Source organism: Phacochoerus africanus, chromosome 5 (assembly GCF_016906955.1).
Source record: "Phacochoerus africanus isolate WHEZ1 chromosome 5, ROS_Pafr_v1, whole genome shotgun sequence".
Classification (NCBI taxonomy): Eukaryota; Metazoa; Chordata; class Mammalia; order Artiodactyla; family Suidae; genus Phacochoerus; species Phacochoerus africanus.
Window position 1 is genome coordinate 118,040,116 of NC_062548.1, and position 12,251 is coordinate 118,052,366.

General features: G+C 57.2%; 1 protein-coding gene across 5 annotated transcripts in view; it reads left to right on the forward strand.

Annotated features, from left to right (window-relative positions):
• The window catches only part of DNMT3A (DNA methyltransferase 3 alpha), a 106,688-nt gene that overhangs the window by 29,886 nt on the left and 64,551 nt on the right, over window positions 1–12,251 (forward strand). For all 5 annotated transcript variants that reach the window (XR_007135194.1, XR_007135195.1, XM_047782509.1 and 2 more), the window contains exon 3: window positions 11,217–11,321. Coding sequence is in view for 3 of the 5 variants with exons in the window: in XM_047782509.1 (XP_047638465.1) it covers window positions 11,217–11,321 (105 nt within the window). In the remaining 2 variants the exon portion in view is untranslated. The remainder of the gene's footprint in view (window positions 1–11,216; window positions 11,322–12,251) is intronic.

A 12,251-nucleotide genomic window follows, 5' to 3' on the forward strand; every position in this document is an offset into this window, starting at 1 on the left:
GTGCGGGCTGGCTCACCGGGCACGCCTCCCCGCACCTCTGGACCAGCTCCTGCAGCTCCAGGGAGCCACCCTGGGAGGGCAGGCAGAGATGCTGACTGTCGCCCGCGGCTGCCTGTGAAAGCCAGGCCTGGGGCAGGGGGGCCGTGTGGCTGCAGAGGGGAAGATGGGCCTGGCCACAGCCCAAGGAGCCTGGCAGAGTTTCCAGGGGCACCTGGCACAAAAGAACTGTTTGGAGAGCCAGAGGGAAGGGGTGTGGCTGCCCACTGGCCCCTTCACCGCCTGGCCCCACGTGCCCTCCCGCCTCCTCCCTGCCCCCCTTGCACCTTTCCCTCCGGTACTTCCTGGAGCTGCCGGGCCTTTGTTTGTGCTGCTTCCTCTGCCTGGTGTGCCCTTTCCCTAATTCTCTCTCCTCTCTGATCAAAGCCCTGGCTTCAGCCTGTCCTGAATTACAGAGAGAACCAGTGCTTCTTGAAATGCCATCCCTAAACCCAAAGTACCAGCAGCACCTGGAAGGGTTAGAACTGCAAAGGCTCGGGCCCCACCCCAGACCTGCGGAATCAGAACCTCTGGGGACGGGCCCCAGCAGTCCCTGTTTGAACCAGCCCTCTGGGGGTTCGAGAAGTACGGGCGTGGATAATATCCAGCCCCACGGCTGCCCCTGGGGGGCGGGGCCCCAGCCACTGTTGCCTGGGTGGACCCTCGGGGCCTGAGTATAGCACAGAGTGTGGACTCAGGAAAGATTTTGTGGGCAGGATAGAGAGGAAAATGAGAGTGGATGAGACCCCCCCTCACAGGAGAACCATCCCCGAGCCCGGCTCAAGCAGGCGGGGTGCAGAGCTGGGGGGGGGGTGGTGACAGACAGAGGCGGCTGTGGTCTCTTCCTGGCCCCTGCCCAGCATCCCTTCTCCCTGCAGCCTCCCCCACCCTGCCATCCATATGCTTGGGGAGGGTGGGAGGAGGCAGGCCTGGGGGTGGAGGCCTAGCTCAGGGGCGGGATGTGTGTGGGGGTGTCAGCTGGGTAAAGGGAGGGGGAGCTGGCCTTAGAGGAATGGGCCGGGAGGTGAGCAGCAGGAAGACCGGGCGCCTTGGTCCTGGCTCAGAGGGGATCGTGGAGACGGGTGCCAGGCCCCGCGTGGAGTGGGGAGAAAGGGGCAGAAGGAGCGGGAAAGGGGACCGAGAGCATTCCAAGCCTTGGGGCTGGAAGGGCCTCCTCAGATCCCCAGTGTGAATCAGTGCCTGGCTAGCAGTCCAGTCCCTATGCTGGGCCTCCGATCCTGCCGCTCCCCTCTCTCCTCTGGCCTCAGAAACATAACAAATGCATTGAGTGCTGACTATCTGCCAGGTGCTCTTTTAAGCTCTGTACTTGCATTATCTGATTTCATTCCTGCAATTGTTCCATGAGGTAGGCTCCATTATTTCCATCACCCTGTCTTATTAAAGACTATGCTGATGCTCAGAGAGGTTAGGTCACTTGTCTAAGGCCACACAGCTGGTAAGTGGTGGTGCTGGGGTTAGAACCCAGGCTTCTGTGCCTTTCTGGCTGCCTCTGGTGTGAGGGGGACAGAGTGGGCAGTGCCTCCCAGCTGTTAAGTGCCGTAGTTCTAGCCTCGTCTCTTCTGCTGCTGGTGCAAAAGCGCTGATTTACATGGAAGGTCAGGGTGGTCAGAGAGTGCTTTTCTCTGGGTGGCAGTGCTCTTGCCCTGGGGTAGAGTGAGGGCACCGTGTCTCCAGCAGGAGCTCACCTACACAGGCTGGTGTGCATGACTCTGGGTACACATGTGTGCACTAGTGCACGCGCACATACATCAGATATATGCTCTTCTGTGCAGACAGTGCTGTGGACACGCTGCTTCCTTCCCTTTCTCCCTGCCTGCTTCCCTCTGTCCACGTAGTGTCTCTGTCCTTCTCCTCAGACTTAGGTACCTTTCTGTACCTGGCACGTGGTAGGGCTCCAGGAGTCCACAGAGTCCGAGGACGAACTGAATGAACATTGCTGGAAGCCCTAGTAAAGGGAAGGGGGTAGGCAGGCACGAAGATGGGTTAGCCACGCCTGCGCCTCAAGGCCCCTCCTCCAGGACAGATCCTCCTGAGGTCGCCCTGCCCTGCTGGGTGGAAGCGGCAGTGGGGGTACTTATTTGTGTTGGGCGGGGCACACCACGTGTGTGCCCCGGTGCGTGTGCGCACATATGTACCGATGTATGGCCAGCACTGTGACCAGGCGCTTCCCTCCTCAGTTCAGTCCAACCTAGGGGCCTGGCAGGTACCGATGTCGCTCGGGCACCAAGCGCTTCCTGCGCTCTGGTTCGCAAGCTCAGGGGCCTCCTCGAGCAGGGCTCTCCCCGGCTGACTCCTGGCTGTGCTGCTGGCCCCGCAGGTCTGGCACCTGCTCCGGGGCGCGCTCCGCCTTCAGTGTGCTCGGAAGCCCACGTGTGGTCCTCACTCAGGACCTGCTCTCTGCTTTGTCACGGTCCCTCGGGGGTCCCTGAAACAGCACCCCTCTCGTGCATTTGCCCTCACCTCCTCAGGAGCACAGCCGCTAAGAATGGCGGATCTGCTTTTAGCCCCAGTGGCGCCCATTAGATGCTCGGCCACAGAGAGCAGATAGATAATGTAAACGAGGCCCACCCCAGAGCTGACCAGGACCTCCCTTCTAGGATTTGGAGACTCTGGAATCCCCTGAGTTAGATGCTGTTACGTGTCAAGTTCCACTTTGCAGTCAGTGCCCCCCGTCTTGGGCAGGGGGCAGCTGGCCTCTGGAGACAGACCCAGTTTGGAGTATGGACGGACTCGGGCCGTGACTGCTGAGCTGTGAAGTGGGAGGTTTACGTGAGCCGGTGGGAGTGGGGAAGGCTGGGACCCGGCACAGACTACGTTCACCTTGTAATGTACTGTGGATGGCTACCTAGCTGCCTGTCTCTCCACCTACCTAGCTTCCTCCCCCTCCACCTGTCTACTACCAACCTGTCTGCATCTTTGCGGCGAAAATCTGCTGCAGCCAAGGGACTGAGGGGTGTGGGAGAGGAGCGGGGCAATGCAGAGGAGGGCGTGAGCGGTGGGAGTTGAAAGTCCCCCGAGAGCCCGGCTGTGGGAGAAGCTCTCTTCTCTTGGGTTCACAGGCACAGGCAGGCCTACGGCCCCTCGTCCCTTCACCCATCAAACAGAAGCAAAACTGAGGCAAGTTGCAGGATGACCTAACTCCCTATGGCAGGGGCTGCGCTCCCTGCAGAGCCCCGAGTGAGGGGCCCTGGCTGGGACCAAGGTCCCTCAGGTCCCTTGCGCCCAGGCTGAGGTTGGAGCCATTCCTACCAAGAAGCACACAGCCTGGGTGGGGAGCTGCGCTCAGCTCTGCAGAGGGAAGCGGGCAGGCGGGGAGCTGAGCTGGAAGGGTGCCCTCGGATGGTGGAGAAATGGGGGGGATGTCCTTCTTTCTGGCCCCTGGGCTCGGCACAGAGCCTGGTCATGCCCTCCGCTGCCTCTGCGGAGAGCCACAGGCAATCACAATCACCGCACTGAAGGTGTGCGCAGTGTAGAAGGGCGTCTAAAGGAGTTTCCTCTACCTGGCAATTGACTCACTCGATCCTTACAATAACCTGAGGCGCCCACTGTCGTTATCCCCATTTTACAGATGAGGAGTTGAGGCTTAGAGAGGTTGAGCAACTGGGTAATGGTCACAAGACTACAAAGTCGTTTTATGCAGAGTCTGTCCCTCCGTAAAGTGAGGGCGCTTGGTGGGCTGGGGATGAGAAGGTGGGCTGTGCAGAGCCGGGGTGGGATGCTGAAGAGCACAAGGGGGCTTAGGGGCGGCCAAGAGGGCGCGCTCCATCCCAGCCTCAGCACAGCAGCAGGCACTTGTGTGTTTCCGTGGGGAATTAGTTCCCCTATTTGCTTGTCTTTACATCCAGTACACAGTAGGTGCTCAGTAAATGTTTTGGAGCACACCCACGGGCCTGGCCTCATGGCAGCGCTAGGACCACAGGGGTGGGCACGGCTGGGCTCAGGGGGCTGGGAATAAGCTTGGGGGAGTCCTGGTTCTGGAGGCCCCAGCATGATGCAGGGATGTGGAGGGCCTGGGAGCACCCCCAATGTGCGGCCCGGGAGAAGTGGGGGGCTTGGAGGGGCCAACAGAACAAGGCTGCTGCCCCCAGGAGTGCCGCCTTTTGGGAGGGATGGAAGACCCCCATCAGGAATTATAATACGGAGCCCACTGAGCAGTCAGGGAGTTGTTGACTGATGTTGAATAGTTGAAACAAAGGACTGATGCGCTTTGGGAGGTGACCGCTTTGGGGGGTGACCGAGAGCAGAAAAGGCAGGGGGCTCCGGAGGGCCGAGTGGAAGTGTGAGCGTTACAGCAGCTCCCACCGCCCTGCCCCTGCTGCATGGCAGCCGGAGGCGCCCCGCTCTGCCGGCCTGGCCGGGGCGGGCTGTGCCTGTGCGCCTGCGCGCGCGTGCGTGGGCTGGTCCACGGGGTTCTGTGCCTGCAGCCGCAGGCCCGGTGCTCCAGCACCCAGAACCGGGCTCCGCCTGCCAGAGAAGCCAATTCGTTTCACTGAATTCCACGACCACAGACAGGCCCTGGGAGGCGGGCCAGCCAGCTGGCACAGGCTGGACATGCTTCTTGTCCCAGGGGGCCCGGGCAAGTGGCTGGCTAGATCCGGCAAGTTCATCCCCTGGACTCAAACACCAACTCGAGACATCTGCTCAACGGATGCTGGGTCAGTAGCATCCGGTGTGTGTTCTGAAGGGGGCACGTATGTCTGGCTGGCTGTCTCTGGGTGGGACATGTCTCTCTTAGGGGGAGGGGTCCCTGCCTAGACCCGAGGCCCCTGTGACAGCTGTGTGTGGATGTGTGCCGGTGACTGTCAGCGTGTGCCTGTCCCTTGGCTCGCCTGCCTGCTCACGGCTCACTGTGTGCGTGTCTGCATGTGTACACAGGTCAGTAGCACACGGCATAGTGGGGGTATAGTGGCATGTTGCCGTGTAAAGACCCGCGGGCTGGGAATCAAAAGATTGAAATTTTGGTCCTAGAGTCTTCCCTTCGTATTAGATAGGGAAGTTAGATAACTGCTCTGAGCTTCAGATTTCCCACCTGTGTAATGGGAAAAAAAGAACACCGGCTCTACTTTCTGTGAAGTGCAAGAATAAAATGAAATAACGTATGTGAAAATGCTTTGTTAATTACCGTGTACTGTACAAAGGCGAGAGATTATTATCGTCATGGCCCGGCTTATCAGAAGGAGAAGTTGTATGTGGCTTAAAATAATCCACCCAGTGAGCTGTGTTAAAATGTAGGTCAAATCATAGCCTCACAAGTTGAGAGAGGCTGATGGTAACCACCTAATCTAACAGGCCACCAAATGTGAAGGGGATCTGAGAGCTGTCAAGAGTTACATAGATGTAAAGTGACATGATGATGTTTCAGACTAGAAAATACATTTTGGTCGTCGTATTTCCCGACTTGGAGTCACAAAGAACGGGACGGCCCTGGCGCCTCCTGCCTGCTTGTATCTGTGCAGGTTTGCAGATTTGTGCGTGTGCCTCTCTCTGCGTGTATGGACTTGTCTGTTGAGCACCCACTGTGTGACAGTCACCCATCAAGTATTTTGGGTGCCTGCCCTGTGCCAGGTGTATCGCTCTGAGCGTTGGGGACGGACGCCAAGGTGAATAAGACAGAGTCCCTTCCCTTGAGGGGCTAGCGGCCTGGCCAGGGCCGTAGCCGGCAGCTGCCGGGCTGGAGAGTGGGTGCTATAGGAGAGAAGGGACCTGGAGGCTTAGTCAAGGTGGGGTTGGGAGGAGGGGCCCAGGGGAGAGGAATCTAGGCCCAGTGTTTGCTGGTCAGCCTGAGGGGAGGGTAGTCGGGGCAGAAGGAAGGGTCTGTGCTCAGATCCCAGGGAGAGAAGCAGCCCGAATTTGCACCTGGTGTGGTCAGTTTGTGGTGGGTGGGAGGCAGCTGGCTAGATCCTAGGGCCCTCCTTCACCCGCGCTAAGGAGCTTGGCTTGATCCTGCGGGGCCCCGGGAGCCCCCTCAGTGAGGGCTTAAGCTCCGCAGAGTGACATAATCAGCTTTGTATTTTGGAAAGATCACGGAGCCCCAGTGTTCCTCAGTATCTCCCTGCTGCGGTACCAGCCAGATGTTGGGTTTGTCTGCAGCCGTGAGTGATGGCTGCACATGTGGGGCAGGGAGCTGGGATTTGCACGGGGAGGGGGGGGGGCAGGAAGGCGGGATGCACTTTTGGGAGTAGTTCTGGTCAGGATGTGCGGGGCGGAGGACGTTAGCAATTCTTGAGTGATGCTCACGTGTCCACTTGCCATATACTGCCTCCATTAATTGCTCCGCCGCTGCTGTCAAGTAGATATTATTATCCCCATTTGGTAGGTGAGGGAAGCGAGACTCAGAAGTTAAAGAGCTTGAAGGGACCCGTGAGTAGGGAGCACAGCAAAAAGTCCAGCCCCACACCCCACCACAGCCCCCACCCTGCTCTCTCCAAAGCCCAGCTCACTGGAATTTCTGCCCTGCTCCTGCCTCTTCTCACTGGAAGGGTTGACTAATTCAGTCCCATCACTTGACAGATGAGGAAACCAACCTGCGCTCAAATCTGTTCCTGCTAATTGTGTTACTGTTTTCCAGCTGCTCCAAGTCACTGCGGATCAGATTCTTCCCTCTCAGAGTATTAGTGCCGCCTCCTAACTCGGCTGTGCTGCTTGCAGATTTGATAAGCATATTTTACATTCCTTTGCTCAGCCCATCAGCAAAGACAGTGAATGAAACAGGCCCCCTGACTGATGCCAGAACAAGCCCCTTGCCATGCCTCCTTGAGGGGCCCAGCCCCGAGCCATCTGCTCATCTTCCTCAGCATGTTATCACTCTCCCTTGTGGGTGTGCACGCAGGCAGGCCCGGAGCAGAAGGTAGGGCCGCCTTCCTCTGCCCTGCGATGTCGCTACCTCCCGCAAGAATGACGCGTTGGCCAAAAAGAGCACGCTTTCCACAAAGCCGTGCTTCAGGGCCGCTTGGATAGGGCGTGGGGGCCGGGGTCGTGCAAACCTGGGCGTGAGTTCCCCCCTGGGCCCTCCTGGAGACTTGGTTTCCTAAGCGCAGCCCTGGGGTCCCCGAGGCCTGAGCACTGGACTGGGCATGGAGTGCCGGGCCCTGCTTGGGCCCGAGGGACAGGCTCAGGACATGGCCCTGGAGGCTTCTGGTTCTCAACATGCCAGGACCTGGACAGGTGGCGTGGCGTCAGGGCGCTTCACCCCTTCCTCGCGGGGGGTGTTGCCCTGAAGTGACTTCAGCAGGGAAAGACGAATCAGGCAGGGCACATGTGTGGCCCAAAGAGAGGAATGACTGCAAGCTTCCAGATGGCATGGGGCTGCCATCAGGGGTCCCCAAAGGCTTTCTCCATATGCTAATGAAGCCGGGGCCTGCTGTCCTGAAACTCCAGGTATCTTTGTTTTCAGTCCATGCAGGCAGCCTGGTGACTTGTTCCTAGTGCTGATCAGAGGCTCTGATTGGCTCACACGGCTCTGATTAGCTCAGAGCAAAAGTTAGAAAATCAAATGAATCCCTTTTAAGAAATGCAGTTTGGGAGTTCCCTGGTGGCACAGCAGGTTAAGGATTTGGCATTATCACTGCTTTGGCTCAGATTTGATCCCTCGTCCAGGAATTTCCTCATGCCCCGCCAAAAAAAAAAAAAAAAAAAAAGCGGTTTGTTTAAGAAATAGTTCAGAGCCCAGAATTTCTTTCTTTCTTTCTTTTTTTTTTTTTTTTTTTTGCTTTTTAGGGCCACACCCGCAGCATATGGAAGTTCCCAGGCTAGGGGTCAAATAGGAGCTACAGCTGCCAGCCTACACCACAGCAGTGTGGGATCCCCGACCCACTGATTGAGGCCAGGAATCAAACCCGCATCCTCATGGATACTAATCAGAATCATTTCCACTGAGCCACAACGGGAATTCCAGAGCCCAGAATTTCTTTCCTAAGTGCTGCGCCTGTTCTAGACTCCGGGAATCCAGCAGTGGAAAACAGGCGACGGGGTGAACCATTGATGCATCTGTCTTCTTAAAAACCAGAGAAGTGGGAGTTCCCATTGTGGCTCAGTGGGTTAAGAATCCGACTAGCATCCATGAGGTCACAAGTTCAATCCCTGGCCTTGCTCAGCAGGTTAAGGGTCTGGTGCTGATGCAAGCTGTGGCGTAAGTTGCAGGTGTAGCTCAGATCTGGCGTGGCTGTGGCCGTGGGGTAGGCCAGCTGCTGCAGCTCCAATTGGACACCTAGCCTGGGAACTTCCGTATGCCGCAGGTGCGGACCTAAAAGAGAAAACAAAAAAAAGACAAAAACCTGAGAAGCAGGCAGCATGGACCCTTTCATATGCCTATTTGACTGATGAGGAAACAGAGGCTCCAAGAGAACAGTCCTGGAACCAGCACAGGACCAGCCAGGCTCACACCCATTGGGGTTCGCTCTAAGCCCTCTGCCTTTCCACAGCCTCGTGCGGCCTCTGTTTCGTCCATGCTGAGTTCCCTGGTCAGCACAATCGAGATGAAGATGTGTCCTTTTAGCCGTGGTGGAATCAGACCGAGCGCGCCATCTCAGCGTGAAATTCCCTATACTTGTGTAGATCAGTTGGGACCTTCACAAACATTAAGCTGCACTGGTAACACTTCCTCACCGTGTGAGCCAAGTGATTGTTTCTTTTGTTCTTTTTGACTGTGCTTGAGACATGTCGAAGTTCCCGGGCCAGGGGCTGAACCCACGCCACAGCAGTGACCTGAGGACTGTGCTGGGTCCTTAACCATCAGACCACCAGTGAACTCCCAAGTGATTGTTTCTTAAAAAAGGGTGCCTGTGGGCTCTCAGAAGACCCTTCCGTGGGACACGTGGCCCTGGGCATCCCTCGGCCCAGGCTCCCCGGGGGCGCCTGCACGGGCCTTCCCCGACTCAGCCATCTCTTATCTTGCCCTTTGTGCCTCGAAGCTTCTCTGTTGTGTTTTTCTGAAAAAAAGCCTCTCAGGGTCTCTGGTCCAGGGCAGCCTTTCTGTCCACTCTGGACCCTCCCTGCCCGTCCAGAGCCAGCATTGGGCTCCGTGTCCTTGGCTTCTCTTCCAGACCTTTCTCAGCTGGGCCCCTTCAGTTATCTCTCCAGCCCCGCTCCGGCCCCTTGGCCCTCACTGCCGTGTCACTCTGCACCACTTATCGCTAAGGCTGACCATTTCCACCCCTAACCAACTCGCTTTGTCTGCTGCCTCTTTGCATCTGTCAGCTCTGCCTCTTGAGTTGGCAGCTCCCTTTTTTCTTACAGTCACAATACACTGGCGTCCCCTTCCTGCTTCTCTGAACACTCCATCTCCTCCACCTTGACCGTGGCCTCCCCTTGGTGCCAAGGCCTGGCCCTGCCATCCCCTTCCACTTGCATGTGTTCGGAACTCAACTAAACCCTCACTCTCCCTCCTGGGCAGGTGTGTCCCAGACAGGCCTCCAGTGGATAGAGGACCAGCCTGCGGGTCCTCTGCTGGATCAGGGTCCCTTTCTCTCTCCTTCCCCAATGCAATTTTTGCTCGTGGATACCAGTGGATAGAGGGATGGACAGAGGGGGCCTGCGCTGCTCTAATGTCTATGATGGGTCACAGTAGGTTTCCATTTGCATGTCCCACCATCACCTGAAAATTAATGTGGCAAACCACAATCTATTTTGAAATCATAAACAAATGAAAGTTGCATGGGACGTTGAGAGCCATCTCGAGTAAATCCCCTGGGAATCTGTGCACCGCCTCTTTTCCGTGGCACCTGCACAGCTCTGGGCTGGCACCCTCCCCCGTGAGCACCGTGAAGCCATCTGTGGCTCCTGATATGCAGGGCATGGATGGCAGCCTGCGGGTCCTCTGCTGGATCAGGGTCCCTTTCTCTCTCCTTCCCCAACACGATTTTTGCTCGTGATTAGTCATGCTGGAGTCGGCTGAGTCAGAAGCGACTTGTGGGTGGTTTGTGGCCAGGCTGGAGCAGTGAGGCAGAAGGACTTTCTAGGTTTATGCGTCTGCCCCATGAGACAAGCCTTGCAGGGCATGGCCATGGCAGGTGCCAGGTGAAGGGTGGTAGCAGAACCAAACCTCTGGTCCAAAATTCCGTGAAGGAAGGGCATCAAGATGAACCCAGTGGAGTTCCCCCTGTGGCGCAGTAGAAACGAATCCGACTAGTATCCATGAGGATGCAGATTCGATCCCTGGCTGCACACGTTGGGTTAAGGATCCGTGTTGCTGTAAGTTGTGGTGTAGGTTGCAGACGCGACTCAGATGTGGTGTTGCCGTGGCTGTGGTGTAGGCCAGCAGCTGCAGCTCTGATTCGACACCCTGGCCTGGGAACTTCCATATGCCTTTGGTGCAGCCCTAAAAAGTGAAAAAACAAAAAATATAGATGAGCCAAGCCATGATCCCTGAGATGCTCCCGTGAGGTGACAGGTGTGTGCAACACCAGTGCCACTCGGCAGATGCTTCAGGGCAGGTGTACGCCCAGCAACTGTAATGCCCTCCATGTCTGTGGTTGGCTTCCTTCCAAGGGTGGCCTGTGTGTCCAATATCCATCGCTCAATTTCCTATTCCTTTCATATGCTCCTATTCTTTTCAGTAAAGGTGATTCATTAAATATAGAACTAGGAGTTCCCTTCGTGGCGCTTGTGGTTAATGAATCTGACTAGGAACCACGAGGTTGTGGGTTCGGTCCCTGGCCTTGCTCAGCGGGTTGGCGATCCGGCGTTGCCGTGAGCTGTGGTGTAGGTCGCAGACACAGCTCGGATCTGGCGTTGCTGTGGCTCTGGCGTAGGCCGGTGGCTACTGCTCCGATTCGACCCCTAGCCTGGGAATCTCCGTATGCCGCGGGAGCGGCCCTAGAAAAGGCAAAGAAAGAAAGAAAGAACTAATTTCAGTTTTGTACTTTGTGTTAGGGTTTTTTTTTTTTTTTTTCCCCATAAATAAACTCATACCCAGAAACAGATTCTTTGTCAGAGCGTGTGTCTGGTTCTGTGGTTCAAAAAACGTGCCCCCCCAGAGGGAGAGCACGTCCTGCTGGGGTAGCGGGCTGGCCCTGAGTCCCTCAAGGGTAGATTTAAGTGCGGCTCTCAGGGGTGACCCAGCGACACCAGGGGAACCGGTGTGGCACAGCCCAGGGGGTGGGACAGTGGGGAGGGCTTTGGGGGTCCAGCCCTGGCTTCACAGGCTGTGTCTGTGCCCACAGGAGGGAGAGGAGCAGGAGGAGGCTCGCGGCAAGGAGGAGCGGCAGGAGCCCAGCACAACTACGCGGAAGGTGGGGCGGCCTGGGAGGAAGCGCAAGCACCCCCCGGTGAGTGTGGCGGCGGCCCCCCAGCGCGCATGCGCACACAGGGGCGCGCGCCGATCCCCCGTGACGTGTGTCCTGTGGAGACCGGCGATGGGGCGCCCCCCTCTAGCCGCAGAGCCTGCTGCCATTCCCCGTTCTCTGGACCCCCACAACCACACCCCTAACTTGTTAATTTTCTGTGTGGAACTGGAGGCCCCTAGAGGCCAGGGACTTGTGCTATGGCTCTTGTGGGATTTGAACCAGGCCCGGACTCCTGGCATCTTTCTGGAAGGGCAGCAAGAAGCTAGTTTCTCCCTAGCCTGCCTGCAGGGCGCCCCACCTCCCCATCCAGACACCCACCCTGGGCCTCAGCCCCACCTGGAGAACTTGGAGGAGGTGAACTGAGGTCTGGGAGTCTGATCGAAGTGGAAAGGGAAGAGCAGTTCCCTAGAGACTAGCAGTTATAGGATCAGGCGTGGTCACTGCTGTGGCTTGGGTCACTGCTGTGGTGCAGGTTCGATTCCCATCCCAGGAGCTTCCATACGCTGGGGGCCTGGAAAGAAAAAAAAAATGCGAATAGAGAAGAACTGCAGGCTGATGAGTCCCTTTCTAACAGAGGAGGAGGGCTGGCAACTGTTTAAGTCTAGTCGAAGTGTAGGCCTCTGGCTTCTGGATGCCATTGCCTCTGAATCTGCAGGGACCCAATGGTGGCCCAAGAGGAAGAGTGCTCCAGAGGGCAAGGCCCTCGGGCTGCAGGAGCCTGCCTTCCTTAGGCCTTAAACTCAGGCAGAACAATAATTATTCGCCAGCACCAAACACAGCTGGTTCCTTTCTTTTAGCCCCTTTCCAGCTGAGAATGGGAAACTTGGAGCACGAAGGTAAGGAGGAGCCAGGAGCCCCGTATTTGTAACTCAGCCTTTCTAGGATGCAGTGAGAGGGGGCAGCAGAGGGAGG